Source organism: Homarus americanus, unplaced genomic scaffold (assembly GCF_018991925.1).
Source record: "Homarus americanus isolate GMGI-L3 unplaced genomic scaffold, GMGI_Hamer_2.0 scaffold16712, whole genome shotgun sequence".
Lineage (NCBI taxonomy): Eukaryota > Metazoa > Arthropoda > Malacostraca > Decapoda > Nephropidae > Homarus > Homarus americanus.
The window spans coordinates 1,168,313-1,189,600 of NW_024757794.1; the positions used below are offsets into that span (position 1 = coordinate 1,168,313).

Below are 21,288 nucleotides of genomic sequence, written 5' to 3' on the forward strand. Positions count from 1 at the left end.
ATTACAGTAGTACCCCGATTTACGCGGTCAATTGAACCCACAGGGTACCGCGGAAAGTGAAATCCGCGTAAAGTGAACAACAGAACATATGGGATTAATTCCAATAGAGACTGGCCCGACCCCCAAACTCCACTTTTTGACGATACAACTATGTTGTAGTAAAAATATTATCTTAACTTTATGATGGTATGCACACACACTTAATATAGAAGAGGTTAGGTTAGGAAAAATAAAGGTTAAGTTAGGAAAAATTAAGGTTGGGTGTAACACTTACGTTAGTAGAAGAGATGGGTCCGCATACGGGGATGGAGGCTGGTTCTGAGGCAGAGGGCAGATACTGGCCCTCGGGTGAATCACCATCACTATCCGTTATAGTTGTCAGGGCCTCCCTGACAAATCCCTCAAAGTCACCTTCACTGTCACTATCACTGGCTCTGGCTGGCTGTGGTGGGTTGCGGGCGAAGAACTCGGTAATGCTTTATTGACGGCTAGTGTTGATGTTGTCTTGATACACCTTTATGTACGGCTCCATAGCCTGCACCAGCCGGGTATGGAAGACTTCATAGCGGTCATCGTCATGGTCGTTGGAAAGGAAGAGCTGTACTTTTTCTGCACACTCGATGGCACCCTTAATATTACTATGCGTTAATTTGTGTTCTTCTGGGATTGACGCACCACCTTCCTCTTCACTGACGTTATCATCTTCCAACATCTCGTCGGCAGTCATTTCAGGATCTCTGATCACCTCCAGGATGTCTTCGTTGGTGGTCTCAGAGAAGCCTTCAGTTGTAATACTGTGCGCAGCTTCTCTTGCAAGGTCCAATGCCACTGTCACAGACTGAACCTCACCAGTCACAGGTTGACTCCGCCTCTCACCTGGTATGCCATGCAACACATGCCTCCATGTGTGACGAATCGTAGCTATAGACAGCTGATCCCATGCCTCCACCAAGAAGTCTACAGCTTGTTTGACGTTAAATTTCTTCCAAAACTGTTTGACGAGAATTTCTTGAGTCACCACCTCTTGTTCCTTGTCCTCGTCGCTTTTACTCTCGCTGTCGGTGTCACCCAGCTTACGCAACTCATCCTTGGTGTTGGTACAGTCGTTCAGGAGCTTGAATTTCTTTGCCGAGTATGCAGCTTTAACATTGCAGATCAACTCCTGGTCCATGGGCTGGGTTAATGACGTAGTGTTGGGAGGAAGGAAGACCACTTTTACGTTGGGGTGACGATCCATAAGTAGGGGCGAGTGTCCTGGTGCGTTGTCAAGGAGCAACAAAATCTTGAATGGAACATTTTTTTGCTCGCAGAATTTCTTCACGTCGGGAATGAAACAGTCATCAAACCAGGAGAGTGACAGAGCAGAGAACATCCACGCCTTGCGTGCGGTCAGCCAGTGGACATAAATCTTGCTCATGTCCACGTTCTTGTAGGCGTGCGGCTTGCGGGCTGTGTGAATCACCGATAACTTTGGTTTACGGGTACCGGAGGCATTGGTGGTAAAGAGGACGGTGATGTGCTCCTTCTGCAACTTCCGACCCCGAACCTTGCTGGCAGACTGGACAACAAAGGTCTTGGTAGGCAGCTTTTTCCAAAATAGGCCGGATTCGTCCATATTGAACACCTGGTCGTCAGTGTACTGCCCTTCCTCCATAACCTCACGTAAGAACGGAGGAAAATCTCTTGCCGCCACACGGTCAGCACTCGCTTCTTCATCACCAATGTTGATGTTGGTGATATTGTTCCTCTTCTTAAACCTATACAGCCAACCAGAGGAAGCATTGAAGGGTTTGGGCTCTGCAATTCCCATCTTACGTGACACTGCTGCGTACAGTTCACGTGCGTACTCTTGAACGGATCGCGTGTCCTCCGCCATGTTGCGTCGCGCCTGACGAATCAAGTAACTCACCAGCAAATTTTCCACCTCTAGCAGCACCTTGTTCTGGGAATACTTGATCATTGAAGCACCTGCAGACTTTGTGATTCTCATGTGCTCTTTGATCTTGGCTGCATCCTTCTTAATAGTACGAATCATAGATTCGTTGACTCCATGCTTGCGTGCGAGATCAGCTTGATGTGTTCCTTTCTCCAAATCTTGAATTATCTGGTATTTCACTTCGTAGCTTAGGGAACGTCGTATCTTCTTTGGTTTAGGGCGGCTGGGTCCAGGTAAGGAAAGGTTTCTCTCTGGTGGCGGTGGTCCGGCGGAAGCCATTTCACAGAACAATGGATGCACGTATACACGGTGTGGCCTGGAGGGATGAAACTGCCGCGGATAGGTCAAGCGTCGTCTTTCCTCCCTCCCCTGGGTGGACACGTCATATTACTTTAAACCAATTACAGCTAGCAGCGGAGGGAGGTAGGGATGCATGGCCAATCACAGTCCGATACGTCATATGACGTTAGTGATAACGCAACAGAGACATGCACTGCGCAACCTTACCGCGCGGCTTGGCCAGGCGTAGGAGGGAGGAGGCGGGAGCAGGGGTGGGGCGAATCTAAAAATAGCGTCGAGCCGGACACTATGCACGTATATGGGTAGATGAGCCGCGGAAAGTGAAAGTTCGGTTCTGGCGAGGCACCGCGTAAATGAGAAAACGCGGAAAGTGAAACCGCGTAAAGCGGGGTAATACTGTATTATATAAATGTCAGTGATTATATGAGTTTTGTAGTGGAGGTGAAGTGGATCTGTAGTGGGTAAGATGTGGATCTGTCAATATGTAGTCAAGGTCTCATTGTAGTAAAACCTCGATAAATCGGATTTCAATACTGTATACGGGGTATCGTAATTTGCTTCTTTTTTTATACTCTCCAAGGTGCTCTGAACTGCCCCTCTATATATTGGAAATACCCTGTATTTAAAAGTCCGGAAAATCATGTTCATACATATGTGGGTGTCACGCAGTATGTGCCTCAGTCTGGGTCCCACATTCATACGTATCACCAGTGCACTGCGCCTCGTTACCTACTCTTATTTATGTAAACTTTTAGAAGTTTGTTACAAATTTTTTGATTTGTGATGGCTTCCCCAATGTCATCAGGGTTTTGTGTCTCTCCATTAATAATAAGTTTGAACAGTTACCATTAAGTATCTATAGTATAGTTGTTAAGTTGTAAATAGAAAATGACTGTGTACTATCCAGATTAAAATTTAAGTGCCAAACAATTAACATACTGTTCTGTAAGGGTACTTTTAACTAAATTGTACCTGAACATCATAAGTGCGTTGTCTACTTCCACTAATGGGTCTACCAACTACAGCATTTAATAAGATAAATAAAAACACCTTTATCAGTTATATATATTTTGTTCTGTTTAACCCATAAACGATGGGTAGCGTTTTGTGTAGAATATGTATTGTCTTTAATGGGGAAACTGTACAGTGGTCGAGTCAGATTGATACAGTATTGTATAGGCCTAACGAGAGCTAATAGGTACAAGAGATGACACTCCATATGCTGTATAAAGGTGCTGGAGGAGGGGGGGGGGGACTGGCCGTTGTCACTTTCTTTAGTTTGTTTTTATTTATTCATCATTATATTCTTGTTTGATGATAATAATATTAAACAGCTGCAACTCTATTATGGTGTAGGCATCATCTTCATTTAATATAAAATATTAAATTATAGAAAAATATACAATCTTTAATTTGTAATTTAACTTAAAAATAATGGAGACTGCACCAGGTGCGTGCGTTGCAATATGCACTTGTCTTCTGCACTCTTCCCAGGAGGATCACCATCACCATTGTTTCAATTATTAATCTTAAAATCTTTACTATTTTTATGTGGTTGAATGTGTGTTGAACTTAAAGTCTGGACTGATATTTTTTGATAATAAATTACATTATTCATTGCTACTTTACAATATTAATTACTGCATGTCCACTCGCCATCTTTTCCTGTGTTGGTGCTGCCTCAATGACGTCAGCTGGCGTGTAATAATCAATATTCATGCATTCTCTTGCAGATTCAACAGCTGTTCAATATAAAACCCTTCAATCATAGGATCTACTTACGAGGTCTCTTTCACATGAAACAAAACTTTCACTCCCCTTACTGACTCTTGATTTTTTAATCTGACTCGCCGTAAGGATTTTTCACTTGCCACTGGCGAGTACGATTGGGCAACCCTGGTTGGTGACACACTCCTATCCAGGACACATGGAGAAGGACTTATACTATTTATATTATGGGTAAACACTTTACAGTACAAAACAGTCATATCAGTGAAAACAGTTAACCATACTTGTCTGATTTTCCGGAAGCAGTCCATATAAGCAGGGTTATGTACGGCCCTGCATAAATGTAATAATGATGATGATAATAATAATAATAATAATAATAATAATAATAATAATAATTATAAAGAACCATAAAGAAATGCAAAAATTAAAAAAAAATCAAGTGAGAAACAATATACAGTATGTATGTTGTGTTGTCAATAGTATGAGAAATAATTGAGACCCTGCAATTGTGTGTAAATGAGGCAGAAAGCAGATCAGCAACCTGGGACTTGGTCACAATTTTTGTGGTGACCTATGTTCTTTGACTTTTCCTTTTTTTATTCATGGTTTCTGTGCTGGTTCATATTTATTTACTAAAGTGGTTAATGTTTTAAAGCAAATGCTATTGAAATATGAATGGCAAATGAACAAAAATGAAGAGGGATGTACTGGTAAATGAGGTAGGTTAGGGATAGGTACTTTAAAAAGGTATGTTTTATTTCCATAGACTTTATTTACTATTAACCGACCTTTTGGATTATCCGTCGGCCCCTTCCCCTCATATGTGGGCGGTTAATCGAGGTTTTACTGTAATATATTTGTGAAATACAATGTCGTCCATCCATAATATCTCGAGTAATATACGACGCATGATCGGTAGACAACTCCCTGCTCGTGTTGACATTTATTGAGGGAGGAGGAAACTAAGGTTTTCATGAGTGTATTGACTTTCTTCATTGGAGATAGCTAAGATGCACTGCAACTGTTTGAAGATTTTCTAACTTCTTTCTGATGAAAGTATGTGGGTATCTAACATACCTTATCTGCGATGCCTCACTCATGTGAAGGTATGGCTGCAAGAGGGCACACTAGGCTGTCCAACCTTTATATAACTTGTAGTACTATTTATTCCACACTGTAGGCTGTCTCCCTCTACTCAACACATCAGCTCTACCTTATCAGTAAATTAAAAGCATCCTATGTATTTATCATTGCTGCAATAGATTTCACCCATTAGATTATTTGATCAGATATTGAATGATCGCCCATTTTCTCTATTTTAATACTTTACCAGAGTCGACTTGAAATTTATTCATGTTTTTAAATTGTGGGCGTTTGGTCCATTGTCTAAACAGACACTGTAAGAGTTATTTTTTTTGTAGATATGGTACAGGTCGAGGATCCTTTAGCAGAATTCTGAAAACTCAAGAGAAAGAAAAAAACAGGTTTTTAAAATGGGCCCTACTGTATGTGAGTGAATGCATATGTCACATGATGAACCAGAGACAAACCCCTGTACTGTACGTATATTAAACTCACAACACTAACAAAGACTGAAATGAAGCACACAGCTGCAATAACATAAGCAAATGCAGGATCAAAGTGTAGGTCAGCTAAGTCAGCTGTCACTGCCTTCTCATGTCTTAACCTGTAACCCCCCAACTTCTGTGTTCAGACTAATTGCTTTAAAGTTTTTGCTACATTATTAAAATTATCCAAATAAAATTTACTGTAAAACTTTTGTGCATCGTATAAACACTAGACCAGCAACACCTGGACAGTACATGGAGAGAAGCAGTGGTCTTAGTGAGCGAGAAAATTTTTGGCAAAATTAAACATTATTTCATATACAGTAGCTAAAATAACTATCTGTGCAAGTGGGGGTCGATATGCTCCGAAATTTTACGTGTTACTAGTGATAACCCATATATAAAAATTTAGCGTCCATGGTCTCATATTGTTTCCCACAAAGTATGCACAGATAGTTAGTTGTTTTAGCTACTGTACATTAATACACCAGTAAATCAAACCAAACATTAACAAAACCAAAAAGTATTGAAGAAAACTTAAACACCATCATAATTACTGTATACAGTAAACGTATTAAATGTTAGAGGTGAGCTACAATGGCGTTAGAGGGTGGGAGAGAATGTCACTGCCAGAATTTACCCACATTCATTGCTGAAATTTTTTGTTTTGTATACAGTTACACAACAGTAGATCAAACCAAACATTACCAAAACCTGAAGTATTAGAAGAATACCTAACCAGAATCATGCTTAATGTAAAGATATCTTAAATACAAGAGGTGGAAAGTGGTTGTAGGTGTGGAAATATCACATTGATGAGATTTGAGGTCTGGATCTGGGTTTGTTTAGGTTAGCCTAAGCTTAGAATATTGTAATGGAAGTAGCCTTAGGCATCTGCAAACTGAAAATATCTGAAAACTGAAACTCCAGGGTTATCGGGTAAAGGATTCTCGACCTGTAATACTTTCATTGTCATGAACTGCTGTGACAAGAGGGTTGGGAGTAAAGCTTATGCTGCACTATAGGGTGTCGGTTCTTGTTTATAAGTCTATGTTTATTTTGTTTTATTTATGGATCTTTTATCTCTAGAATTTTTTTTTCATGTGTACAGTCATCAGCAGAAGTTCATCCCAAGCCAAACCTGCCTGATATGAGGCAGGTGATCTGGTAACACTGTATTGGGAAGCATTGACAAATCTGCTTTAAATGGCTAGTTTTTTCCAGATTGATGATTGTAGCTGTCTAAGAACACATTTCTGGTATATAGCTTAATTAATATCAATGTGGGAAAATAGTGTTAGAGAAATTTATGACATTCTTGCAGGATGATTCATAACTGGAGATTCTGGTGAATATGATTGTTTGTACTGCTGATGCCAATGAGTATTTTTCATGCTTGATGCTGTTAACTACAGTACTTGGCATTTTAGTGTTATGGTGTATCTGCTTGGGGAAAATTTGGAATAGTGTTCTAATTATTTTTGTTGTTGAACAACTTATGCAGGATAATAGGAATATAGAAATTGTAGTTTAATACTTTGAAGTGAACAGTGAGGTTATACTATACATATTACAGGAGTTAAGTGTGAATTGGTTTATTGCAGTTTGTTGTGAGAGTTGGCTTCTCTGTCCTGACTTCCTGTGGTTTTAGAATGGAGTATGGTTGAAGTAAATGAACTTATGTTAGGGAAATAAGTCTCCGTAAAAGTGGAAATGTGTACAGTATACTGTATGGGTATTCCTCGTTAACACGATACAAACATTACTAAAATGTATTATAGAAAGTAAAACTGTTTTATGTGAAACTAATAATACCATAGGAAAACATAAAAGGAGAAGGATACTTGTAAGAGAGACATTATGTGACAAATATAAACATAGGATATGCCTAGTATGGTACTGTATGTATGCGTGAAGTAAATAAAAGAATAATTTCATGCATATACAGTCAAAGATCAAAATCTAAATTCAAATGTCTGTAATGCTGAAGAATCCATGGTTTCAGATTTGAAGTACAGTACGAGCCAAGATTCAATTATGAGTTTGTGTGTTCAACCACTGCATGCACTGCTGTTGTCCATGCACTCGTGTGTGTGGTTGTATGCATGATATGGTGGGGTTTATTTTTGTATATAAAGTATTAAATTTTTTTATTCTTATAAGCAGTTTTTATGGTTACATATGTTTAGTTTTATATTAGAGGCTAGTTACATGCATGGTTGGTGTTAGAGAATGGATATGTCAACCTATTAGTAGTCAGTATTCAACATCATCAACTGCTCTTGTAGTTCATCCAGCTCCATTACTGTACTTTCATTTTCACCTCTTAACAAAATAGATTTCCTTTGCTTTTAAATAACAGGAGAACTTTTTTCACTTGTTATTTGCTTTGTACTCCTGAGTGTGAGGGATGCTACTAATATATAATCAAAGAACAGCAAAGTTTAGCAAGTCAACATAATCTGCATGCTAGGTGAATAATGTTCAGGGCAGTACTGAAAACATTACTGCAGTGGAGAGTCTGAGGATGCGAAGAAACTTTATCTGGGGCATGTTCAAAACACATTCATCTATCAGTCATGTTAAACTTGAATTGAATTGTGTTTTGAAAAAGTCTTCCTAATTTGTGAATACAGTGAACCCTCGCTTTACGCGGTTTCACTTTACGTGTTTCTACATTTACACGGTACCCTGCCAGAACCGGAATTCCCACTTTACGCGGTGCATCTACTCGTATACGCGGGTGAAGTATAATTTTTTTATTTAGCTCATAAAATTCATACAAATTATCCGGCCAGAATATAATTTACATTGCTGGAATTCTTACAATTTGATGATCATTTTGAATATAAGCATCATAGATTTTGCATTAGACATACAAATTTTAGATCTAATGCAAGTATTTTGTTTACTCAAAGCAAATATGTTATCTTTTGTGCAAAATATATGAAGTGTATATTCAAAATATTCCTGGTCTTGCAAGGAATCCAGCAGTGTCAATTATATTATCCTAACTTTAGTCTGAGGTATTATTTATTACTAAAAAGGTAAATATTCTGGTTTCTCCCACACATTTCTCTGGTAGGGAGGGTTGGTGGGGGGTGGGGGGGGAGGGAGGGACCAACCGACCGACCATCTGGCGCGGTTGGAAGAGGGGGGAGGCAAGGTGGGGTACTTTGATTGACAGATAGTGTCGTGAAGAATATATTTTTTTTTTATTAACTGAAGATATTTGTTTTAGCTCATAAAATTCATACAAATTACCCGGCCAGAATATAATTTACATTGCTGGAATTCTTACAATTTGATGATCATTTTGAATATAAACATCATAGATTTTGCATTAGACATACAAATTTTAGATCTACTCTAAGTATTTTTATTACTCTGAGTAAATATGTTATCTTTTGTGCAAAATATATTACATTTATATTCAAAATATTCCTGGTCTTACAAGGAATCCAGCAATGTCAATTATATTATCCTAACTTTAGTTTGAGGTATTATTTATTACTATACCTTAAAATCTAGTGGTTTTCCCCCCAAACATTTCTCAGAGAGGGAAGAGCCAGGAGTGTGAGAAGAGGGGGAGGGAGTCGAGTCCATTATTTGAATGGACATTAACTTGGCGACTGTATTTCTCTTAAGTATTAATTGTGTGCATGTACCATCATAAAATTAAGATGTTATTTTTACTAGAACATAGGTATTGTGTCGGAAAAAGTGGAGTTTGGGGGTCAGCCGGTCTCTATTTCATTTAATCCCATATGTTATGTTGTTCACTTTACGCGTTTCTCGCTTTACGCGGGCTTCCGTGGGTTCAATTGACCGCGTAAAGTGAGGGTTCACTGTAGTGTAAGAACAAAATCATGTGCGAATGCATGTTATCGTGGGAATACCTGTACAGTACAGTACTTGGAGGTGATGGTATTGTATACAGTATACAGAAAATGGAATTACAGTATTGTACAAACCGATAATGACATCATAATGATAAATAACAGAATTTTAGAACAGATTGACCCTTGATTAATAGATCATATAAATATAAGTATTGGTATCTCGACAACATTGATTTAGCTTTAACTGGTGAATACTTTCATATTATTTATTTGAGTTTTAATCATACTTATAACTTACTGATAATTTTCTAAGACTAGAATGCTAGAGACCACTTAAGGGAATATGTTAGTAGTTTATTAACCTAATTTAAATATTTTTTGCAAGTTATAGCTTTTGAAGTGCTAGAAATGTTAAATACATTAGTGAATAATTAATACTAACAGTATAATTTTTATAGGTGGGCCAGAGGCATGGGGGTTTCCTGGGAATTTTCCAGCGAGCCTTATCACGGGCATCAGCTCACATCTGGTTTGAGCGTTCAGAATCCAAAGACCGGTTTGCTGTTGCCAGAAGATTGAGAGAACATGTTGAAGATCCAGATAAACTTCCCATACTTATATTTCCTGAAGGTACATGTATCAACAACACATCTGTTATGCAGTTTAAGAAAGGAACATTTGAAGTGGGAGGAGTCATCTACCCTGTGGCCATCAAGGTAAGCAGTCCTTTTACACTTTGGAGTAATAACTACCAAGGAGAGTGTAGTGAGGGGGAGAAAATTGCTAAGATAAAGTAGAGATATCCATATGTAGTTGCTCATGTTATTCCAGAAAAAAGAGAATTGTAATAGAGGCTTAGAAGAGACTTAAGATCTTGAGTACTGTATCTTGATTGCTTTGGACCAATTCCTTATAAATATATATATTTTTTTAAGTTTAATTTTATCTAGTATTAACTATTACTGTACATATGTGATCCATTTCAGTATGATCCTAGGTTTGGGGATGCATTCTGGAACTCCTCTAAGGAGTCAATGGTGAGCTATATTTATATGATGATGACTTCCTGGGCAATTGTGTGTGATGTTTGGTATCTACCTCCAATGACAAGAACAGAAGACGAAAGTTCAATTGACTTTGCCAATCGAGTAAAAGCTGAAATTGCTCGTCAGGGAGGTCTTGTTGACCTAGTTTGGTAAGTAGACTATTGTATTGTATAATTATCTGACTTTTCCATAGATTTAGTTTTGGGGGGATTTGTTGGCAGCATTTTAATGTAAAGCGTAATTCCATTAGATTTTCTGATTCATCGCTTTAGTAAGGGATAGACAAGAGTTATCAGAAAGTGTAGCTTAAACAGTCTCAGGTATGTTTCACTTTCTTCAGCTAATCCTATATGAATTGGTTACACTCAAAATCACTACAGGTGCATTGCCCTTTCTTCTTTATTTTCAACACATAACTATTTTGAGAACCAGACAATCTTGTAACAATGATGCTCACATTATACGTCAATTTAAAAAACCCTACCATGTATGCCTATTAGCAAAGCTTAATGAAAATGTTAACTGGGAAATACTAAGAGATATGACTTTTTTTTGTTGTAATAGGGATGGTGGGTTGAAACGATCAGCACCAAAGAAGGAATGGAAGCAACAGTATCAGCAGGAGTTTTCACGGCGCCTTAAAGTTCAAAATGTAAACTCCGAGAAGAAAGAAGAAAAGACTGAATGACTAGGGGAGAATGAAGAGAAAAAGAAAGTTAAGTGAACAAAGTGAGAAAAATAGTGTGTGGATAATACTACATAAACAAAAGGCTTATACAGTAATGTTTATGAACCACCATGATGTATACTCCAGCAACTCCTCATAATGTTAGAGTTGCTGAAGCTTATTGTTAGAACCCCTCCTAAGTGTGTCTGTCAAATATACTATAAAAGGGAACTTGGTCTTAGAAAAAAATGGGTTTGGTGAATGTAGTAATATAATTGTAAAAGTGAATTCCTTTCAAATCGTATTGTAAAAAAAAAAAAATACAATAGAGATTTTATAGAAGATGAATTTGACAACTATTATACTGTCCAGTTTCCTAAAAGTGTATTAATAATTAGATAAACTTTTGATATTCAGAGAGATGATGTGGGAGGTAATTTGTACTACAGTATATTCCTGGAGGAAAGAACGACCTTGAAAACCATCTTGCCTGATAATCAGGACTAGTTGTAAACAATGTAGTGTGTGTTTTACCAGAAAGTTTCTTCAATTTTTCTAGAAGGAATCTTTTATTATATATTTTGACTAGAGAATTTAGAAACAGAGGATGACAATTTAAAACCTTTCCACATCTGAGGACACTGGCAGTGTTACATAAAGAGGCAAGGAATATTTGCCCTTGCCCTTTGTGACATATCATAGATATTATTTTATGGTACAGTACCAGGTCTTATAACCGTAGCCTGGTGTCATCTTGGGGTATTTCTGTATATGTATAGTGTTGCAAGTGTAATTTCTTTGTACAATGTATTTTGGAAATGTAATTTGTGATAATTATAAATGGGTAGTTGGGTAACTATTTGTAGACTGTCTTGTGTTCAGTGATTTGTAGAATGTCTTGTGTTCAGCATTCTGTCCATTATGTACACAAATGCAGGTAAGAGAGTTAAACAAGGACAATGAGATGTATCCATGGAATTGTATTAATATTTGACAAGTACCGTACATACTCGAGTATAAACTGATCTCATATATAGTTTGACCCTAGCCTTTGAGAAATACTAGGTATAATCGTAGACTTATTTTGTACCAAGACAGCAGTTTCACACGAGTGCGTCTTGGCCGTGACCACCACAACAGTTGACGCTATGAACAGTGTTACCAACTCTGAAACTGAATTTCCACCAGTTACCAACTCATATGAGGAATAAGATAAAATAATATATACTGTACCAGTAAATGTGAGGAAAAAAATCTAAATATTAACAAATAAAATAAAACAAAAAAAATTGCTCTATACCCATTTGGCTGCTGGATGATGACATTTGTCAATCGTTTTACTCCACATGGAAGACCACTCAGTGTTCTGAGATCCCCCACTCCTCTCTCCTCCACTGTTAACTCTTAATACATGAAGAAAGTTTATTCCCTTATAGTATGTCTTTGACCTCATGATTTTTTTTCCACTTTCTGTAAATAAGATTCTGTGCATGTAACAAAAAATAAATATATATACAGTATGTATATCTACCCAAAATTATGAGTTGAAATATAACCATAACATAGTTGATGGCTCAGCCTGGAGTGGTAGGAAGGGGGATGTGACTACAGTAACAAAGTCTTGTGTTTATACTACAAATACAAAACAAAACAAAAGTACTAAAATCCAAGCACAAAAATATAAAAATGTAAGGATTATTATCACAGATGTAACGGGTTATATGCCAAGTCAAAAGGCTGAAGCAATAACTCTTCTCCCTGTACAGTACCTCCTTTCCCAGCATTCATAAACCATCCCACCTACCTTTCTTATCTTTCTTATGTTATTTAACAATTGTGCTACTACAAGCAACATTTGTATACTATCTAGATGAAAAATGCAGCTAAAACCATTAAGGAAAAACTAATTGGAAGTTTAACACAACAGCAATGCATAGATGCTTGCTGCAACCTAGCCTCTCTTGACTCCCTAGCAATGGCCCCCTCAGTTCAGCCTGCCTACTCGTGTGCAAAGAAATGTTATTTTCTTTGTGTTTGACCTTATGATAATTATATCTTACTTTTTATTGCAATGTATGTAGGATTGTGTGCATGTAATCGAGTAAAAAAAAAATAGAAGTTATGTATATCTATCTAAAATTAAGAGTTAAAAAAATAACCGACGCCTCAGAGCTCGGTAAGGTTATCCTACAGCGAGCATATTCTGCATAGCTGTTGCTCACCATAAATGACCCATGGAAATACACGAATATTAATCCCTCAAAAATACTAAGCGTATGCTGTATAGTTCAACCCTCAACTTTTTGCGTAAAAATTTGGTCCTAAAAATGAACTGCACTCGAGTTTATGCGGTATCTGTCAAATGTCAGCTAGCTTGCGTTATAAGTGTTGTACACTAGAAACTGGTAAGTGAATTTTGACTTACATTAGTGTATACAAGCTTCATTACATGTGTATAGTGTATACAGGCTTCACTACATGTGTATCATAATACAGTTGTGCAGGTTGTTTGACTCTCATGATCATGTATGCATTATGTCCAGTGAATATTTCATTTATAAGGTAAATAGTAGGATCATCGTTTAGCTTATACGTACTGTAATTTATTTTGATAACGAGTAAACATTCGCTACAGCAAGGCATTAAACAAATGGAGATAATCCTATTGTAAATAAGTGAGAATGTTTACATTGAGTTTTTTAAGTAAAATGACTGTGATATGTGTATGAATTAGCATTTGCATATTTATATGATGATAAACCAGTAAATACAATAAATACATTGTATTTACAATATTACTTAAAATGTACCCTGAAATGTCTTGAAAGTTTTTGTAATTCTCAGGGTTGGAATAATTTTAGTGTTGCCTACCTTAAGTTTGATGTCTTTTCTCTGTTTCACTGGAGTTAGTCATGCTATAAATTTAAAAAGTACTCCAGGTGACAGGGAAAAGGAACATCTGACATTTAATTTATACATAATAATTTTTCAAGTGAGAACAATCTGAGCATATGTAATACTGAAGAGGGTGTAGATACAGAAATGCTTGGAGGGTAAGTATTGGGTTGGCTAGTCACACTTATTTCACTGGTATTTGTACAGTGGTCCCTTGGTTAACGAGCACAATTCGTTCCAGAAGGTTGCTCGTTAACCAAAAAATTCGTTAACCGAAACCATTGTTTCAATGGGTTTTTGGGTAATTGGTTCCAGCTCACCGAAAATTACATACAAACTAAAAATAAATGCAGTAAAGTACACTTACTTTGAGATGTGCATGTACAGTAGAAGGCTCCTGGTTGATGATGATGGGAATTAGAATGGGGGTGGAGGAGAAGGGAGAAGAGAAGGCACCCCATGCTGCCATTTCACCCATAAAATTTTAGTTCACTTGGTGTATTTCAAGATTACTTTCTTTAAATCAACATTGCACTGTGCTATATATTATCAATATGTAAAATATATTTCAAAATGACCAATAATTTGACTGGAAATAGAAAAAAAAGCCTTTATGTTGAGTCTCAAACAAGATGTTCCTTCATCTGAACCTGTAAACAAACTGACGCCAAGCTTGGTGTGTTGAGTGGCTGTTTGACGCGCATAAAACTAGTTTCCTGTACTTCAATTATGTTCAGTAATTGTTACAATGACTCAAAAATTTAATATAAAACTTAAAATTATTGAATAGTACAACCTTCTTGATATTTACTAAAATGGTAAGGAATTTAAGCCCTAAAACCGATTACTGTATTGGCGGACTAATACTACAGCTGGTGGGCAGCCAAATGCAGGCGAAAACATCTTGGGAAAAATTCGTAAGGAATTCGTTAACCGGGGGTTTGCTCGTTAACCGAAGTGAAGAATCTTGTGGAAGGTAATACGTTAACCGAAATTTCGTTAACCGAGGGATCACTGTATATTGTTGTATAAATACTGTAGTTGTATGACTAAAAGGTTACCCATAATCTGAGTGGTTTCTGAAGTTTGGATAGTATTTTCATGACCTCATTCATGCATTGTAAAATAAAATGTGTCCTTTAGACTCAAACTGTCATGTCAAGATTGCCTTCAATACAAGTATAACATTTCCCTTTAACCTACATTAAAAATTTTCTTAAATTTTCAGAATTGAAAGAAATTCTTGATACAATCAAACTGTATTCTTGTCAATGCCTCTGATAAAGGAATAAAAATGAAAAAAAAGTATTTTGAAATTAATGAATGGATGACAGTTAATGAAGGGAGAGTTTGTGTTTGCTCTTGATCATGACTTTATATACAGTAATGTACAGTAGTGGGAAAAATTAAAGAAAAATTTGGGTGAAAATTTTTAAGATTTGGGTAATTTTATTTTATCAGTAATCTCTCCATTAGCCAGAATCTTCGATCCCCAGAATTTTCCAATAGGCAGATTTATTATTATTATTATAAGCATTCCAAAAAATTCCTGGAACAATTGCTCCATTCTGGGTGTGGGAATGAATTTCCAAGGATTGCATCATGCAAATTTCTGGAAAATTCCATGAAAATCTCTGTTCCGGACATAAGAAAGAATTTTTGATAGATTGCATCGTGTTTCTGATACGTGCTGTGTGGGTGGGTAGACTCGGAGTGCTTGTGAACTACGATTGGTTACTACTCTCATGTGACTACAAGGGATGCCTATGATTGGCTGATGTGTCTCACAGTCTATCTCCTCAAACTCTTGCATCATGACACCTACTGTATACAGTATTTAATTGTATGCTGCCATTTTACAAGCTAGTTCACTGCTGTTTTCACATACAATTTGTGTTGTGCAGTACTGTACATTATTGTACCAGCATATAATTGCCAAGAATACCGTTAAATCAGTGTTAAGACGTGAAAAATTATTAGTTATAGTACAGCTCCTCCCCGACTTACAACCACTCGCACTTACGACCTGCCTCAGTCGTACCAAAATTTTGTAAAATTACGTATTTTCGAGTCCCAAAGTCAGTACACAGAAAATTTTCGTTTGTAATTCACTTTAAAATGGCTGGCAAGCTTAAAAGAGAGTTTTTTGGTGCTGAGAAGAAAAGAGAGACCCATTTTAGGTTTTATATATTATTTAAGCATTTTCGACTTGCGACCATTTCGACTTAGGATCATTTCGACTTACGACCTGGATTTGGGTTCCTAACCCCGTCGTAAGTCGGGGAGGAGCTGTATACTGTACTATACATTCAGTAAGTGTGGATGTACCATATGCACAATGCTATTGTACAGCATAGCAGAGTAGGCAGTGTATACTAGTGTGTAGAGGGTGTATGTACAATCATCTAAGTGAATTATGTCATGATTTCCAGAAACATTCAAACGGAAAGTGGTCTGGCAAATGACCAACTCTTTATTTCCGCTTAAATTTTTTCGAGGTGGAACACAATGTTGATTAAATTACTACCTTCTTTGAAACCTTATTCAACTAATAATAGTTTTTGAGTGACAAATGCCTTTATTTTTCTACAAATAAAGCAACTTCTAAACAAGGAAATAAGCAAAAGGCAGAATATTCTACACGAGAAGTAAATGTGATCAGCTTGAATTGCTGTATCATTTTGGACTTGCTGTCTTTTTCCTGCTCGAATTTTCTTTGTCTTTCAAGCATGAGATTGGGATATAGTTCTTTTACTTTTGCCAATATTTGAGAGAACGACAGAAAAAAGTTAGGTAGGGAGAATGTCTCGGCAGTTCGTTAATATGCCATCTACTCCAATGGCGTCCAGCCCACTAGTCAGCGGTCAGTCACTCATTGGAGTCCAACCAAGTTACCAGATACCACTGAATGAACTATTCATGCTGAAAGCCATGATATCTCCTCGTTGGATGACTATACAGTGCATGTACAAACCAGCTACAGGAGATGGTACAGTCTCGTTCAAGATTCTTCGAACATTACTGGAAACAGCTGGTAACTCGAGGCCGTTTGTTTAATATAATACGAAACAACAAAGCCCACCCATTAATTCAGCAACGGGGAACTAAGTAACCAATCGCTGATCAAATGTTGCATTAATTCATAATTTCTACTACATACTATAGTAAATCAAAGGGCCTCGAGTTGCCAGCTGTCTCCAGCAGTGTTCGAAGAATTTTGAACGAGACTGTACATGCAGGGTATCCGAGTATTCATTATTCATGGATCTGCAGTTACGAGCCCAAATTATTGCAACACTACAGTATAGTACGTAAAAATTCCCATAACTTATGAGGATAAACATTACGAAGTCCCACTCGCCTCCCATGCTCTCAAACCTCATCCTTCTTGCCAAAGCTATGCATGCTCAGTAACAGTCAGCCGTGTCCCAAGTCTTTTGAAAATGCTCCAAGGATTTTTTTATTGCTTTCTTGTGCCTTTTGTGACTGGTGGAATTTTTTGTAGCCAAGAGTTGCAAACCAAAGCAAAGTCGTGTAATGGCTAAAAGGAAGTGTAGTACCTATGGGATGGATGTGATATTAGAAGTAATCTGTTGTAAGAAGAGCAGGGAGTGTGTTCAGTATCTGACATTTCTTGCTCATTCTTTGACTAATCCTCCTTTTGAAGGTAAGCTAATAAAAATCATTGGTATGTTAAAAATTATTTATTTTTAAAACTTTTTGATAGCATGTCTCAATGAACCACTTTAACTGAAATGAGTGTGTGTGCGCAAGTGCCTGACTGTGTGGTTAGGTAGCCGGCGTCGCGTCAACACACCGACCCCAAACATCTTGTAAGTTATTGTATGTTAAATAGGTTATAGTTATATAATTTTGTGTAATCAAATATTTAACAAATGTTTCTAAGGAACTATATAAATGTTAAGAGATAAAATTAAACTTTTTGAGTGACATTTACAATGCGGTGGTCCCGATTAGACCCTAATGCAGTTAATTTTTATGGAAATTAATTCCTGCTTTATGTGGAATCACCGTCAGAGTTTTTTCTGGTGTTAAGCTCAGGTAACGAGGGCTCCTAGTATCGCCATTTGGCCTACCTACATCACAAGCTCAAGATGACAGCATCTGCTGGTGAGTACAATACTATTAATGTATACAGTACAGTAGTATATTGATAATATAGTGCACATGTACAGTAGTGTTTGCATAAATAAGTACAGCTCTCTGTCTGTCCATACGAGATGCGTAGTTTGCTCTCGAAAAACTTTCCCCAGTCCCCGGAAATATTCTGCACCAATTATTCTGTCTGACGGGGTTTGTCACTGTACATTATTAAAAATTGAGAAGTTGACTAGTGGAGCACACATATTTAGCACCAGATATTCTTAACTGGTTGTTAGTTTTCTTAAACGGTAGTTTTTAAGACTGTCATTTGAAATCAAGAATGGGTTATACATCTCCTCCCCGACTTACGACCACCCGGACATATGACCGCCTCAGTCTTACCAAAATTTTGTCAAATTACGTATTTTCGAGTCCCAACGTCAATGATTGCGCTGTCTACTGACAAAATTTTTGTTTGTAATTCACTTTAAAATGGCTAGCAAGCTTAAAAGTGAGAGTTTTGTGGTGCTGAGGAGAAAGAGACCCATTTAGATTTTCTATGTACATACAGTATTTAAGCATTTTCGACTTACGACCTGGAATTGGGTTCCTAACCCCTTCTTAATTCGGGGAGCAGCTGTATTTAATTTTATCCATAATGAATATCACCCTAATCCCTAGGGCTTCAAGCAAAAATTCTTTTAATGGAGAGGAATTGTACCCCCCTCCCCCCTTTAGTCAGATTGTATAGTACCTTCATGCATTTATTACACAAGTATTTAACTTTTCAAAACATGATTTCATAGATGAAACATGTCCCCAGTTTAGTGGGTGCTGTATGGATTATTTTTTTGTTTAATTCTTTCCACTTGATTTCTTAACATTACTGACAATGCTTATGCACCTTGGGTTAAAAATGTAAATTTCTATACTGTATTTTGGCAGTACAGTATTGTTTTAATACTATGCATTTGTTTGAGTTATTTGACCTCATCTTTACAGTAGACTGAAGCTGTGGTGCATATACACCACACAGGAAGGCATTAATACTATGGTTTAGGTTTATGGTGAAGAGATTACGTAACTATATCTTTATACCACTTCACTACAAGATACTTTGGTAATATGTGGTGTACTGAATTGTTTTTATAGGGTGTTGGCTCCTGATACTGTTTTTGATATCTAATGTTAAGGATATTTGTTGCTTCCATAACTCTAGAATCCTATATGGATTTTGTTCTTGCCAGGAAGTTTAATAAATTTCAGGTAGAATAAAAGGTGTTTTTTAACTTATGTTTGTTTACATAATAAATTTAAAGCCAATCCCTCAAAATTATTTCATAAAAGGTACTTTCGTCTAACATTATCTTATACTTCTAGTTTAAATTTGTCACACATGGTAATGATAAATTGCTACAGCTCTGACTTTTGACCAAAATTTTTTTAGTGTTCTATATGTTGCATAATCCTGCAATATTAATTTTTAATATAGGCCTGTAGTAATGCTGTACAGTATCTCACAGGTTGCTAGCCTTGTTGATTTTGACTGAAGGATGTTAATTCATTTAATTGGCTGTAGCAGTGTTGCATTTTTTATTCTCTCAAAAGTTGTGAGAACTGACAATTACCACTTTATTTGTCTGTACTTCTGTTAAATGTTTATCTATCCTGTTATTTGTGTCCAGCTTATGACTTCTCAACCAGAGTTTTTCAGTGAAATTACACAAATGTGTAACTTCTTAAGACAGTACTGTATATCAACATTGTGGAGAATTTATATTTAATGCAGACTACAGCAAACCCTCTGTATTCACAAGTTCCAACTTTTCAAAATATTGATTAGCACCTCATTAGTTTCCAGCACTTTCCAGCTTTTTTGAGTTTGTGAGATCACCACCCTACCTTACATCACCTCCTTACAACAGTGCATTATGGGGTCATTAAACCAGTGCATATATGGATATGTGTTCCTGATGATGTTATTTTTTACGTATGAGATATATACGGTATTGTACTGTATTGTATTTGAAGGGTGCAGGTATTAATAAACATAGATTATTACAGTAACATATCTTTACTAATTAATGGATAACAAATAAACAATATTGTATCATGAATGAGTCGTTTGATGAATAGTGACAATTATAGTCGAATGAGTGAGAGGCAGCGTGTAGGTGAGATGCAGTGGGTGGGAGGGAGGCAGTGGATATCGTAGAGCTCTGCTCTGGCTGAAGCTATTCCATCTTTGCGTCACCGAAATTATGATTTAGGTGTTGATGATAGAGGTCGTGGTGAGGGAGATTGCGGTAAGTGGTAAGGAGGTGATGCATCAATCAGTTTCTTTGGTAACACTGCACCTGCAGCACTGCCAGAAGCTATTGAACAGCTGATATCTACCCACAAAATTACGTTACATAACATTTTAAAATATGGAGTGAGAAAGGTGTGGGTGATTAGAGATGGAGGGGTAACACGCTTCTCAACAGCTGATCCTTAACCCACCACCACACACTTGTGCTTCAGTAAACTACACACAGTTTTATGTCTTGCAATAAGACATACCTGTACACTTAATATAAAATTATAAAACACATTTAATAGTCAATTGTAGTCAAAGGGTACTTACCAACAAAGCACTAAACCAGCAACACATCACAACAGCAGTGGGAGACACGATGAGTAAAAAGTAGTCACAATAATATTAAAAAATTGGCGAGTCACAAACAATGTGTCCACACCGTGTAAGCGCAGCAAAATTTGTACTGTGAATAGAGAGTACTTGGTGCTGATTGTCCAAGTGAGTGAAAACAAAGACTGCTGCTCTTGGTGTGCTCAGACTTCTGACTATTATGGATTTTTTTATTTTGTTTCTTTTCGGAAAAGGTCTGGATTAATCAAAAAATCCAGATGGCAATCTGGATTTCCATCTGGTGCAAATGAACGCCAACCCCAGCCGCTTTGTTTACAAGCCAATTGCCCTACTACAGCCCTCATATGTGCATCTCAACTCCTGTGGACTAATACCATGGCTTCCCAAAGGCAGGACAACTTAAAAAAAAAAAAAAGTTGGAAGAGGGCGAGAATATACTGCAGGTTAGTGATTCAAAAGTGTTTGTTTATTTTTGCTACACATGAGTAGATCCAGAAATTAGTCCGGAGTGGTTTGCCACTCCAGATAAAGTCGAAATCCAGATTAAGA

The 21,288-nt window shown here is 37.1% G+C and overlaps 1 protein-coding gene across 5 annotated transcripts in view; it reads left to right on the plus strand.

Annotated features, from left to right (window-relative positions):
* Window positions 1-11,458, plus strand: part of LOC121857715 (glycerol-3-phosphate acyltransferase 3-like) — a 36,557-nt gene extending 25,099 nt beyond the window's left edge. For all 5 annotated transcript variants that reach the window (XM_042353806.1, XM_042353808.1, XM_042353807.1 and 2 more), the window contains 3 exons: window positions 9,836-10,093; window positions 10,364-10,572; window positions 10,988-11,458. In XM_042353806.1, the coding sequence (XP_042209740.1) occupies window positions 9,836-10,093; window positions 10,364-10,572; window positions 10,988-11,111 (591 nt within the window). In that variant the 3' untranslated portion in view covers window positions 11,112-11,458. The remainder of the gene's footprint in view (window positions 1-9,835; window positions 10,094-10,363; window positions 10,573-10,987) is intronic.
* The last annotated feature ends 9,830 nt before the right edge of the window (window positions 11,459-21,288 follow it).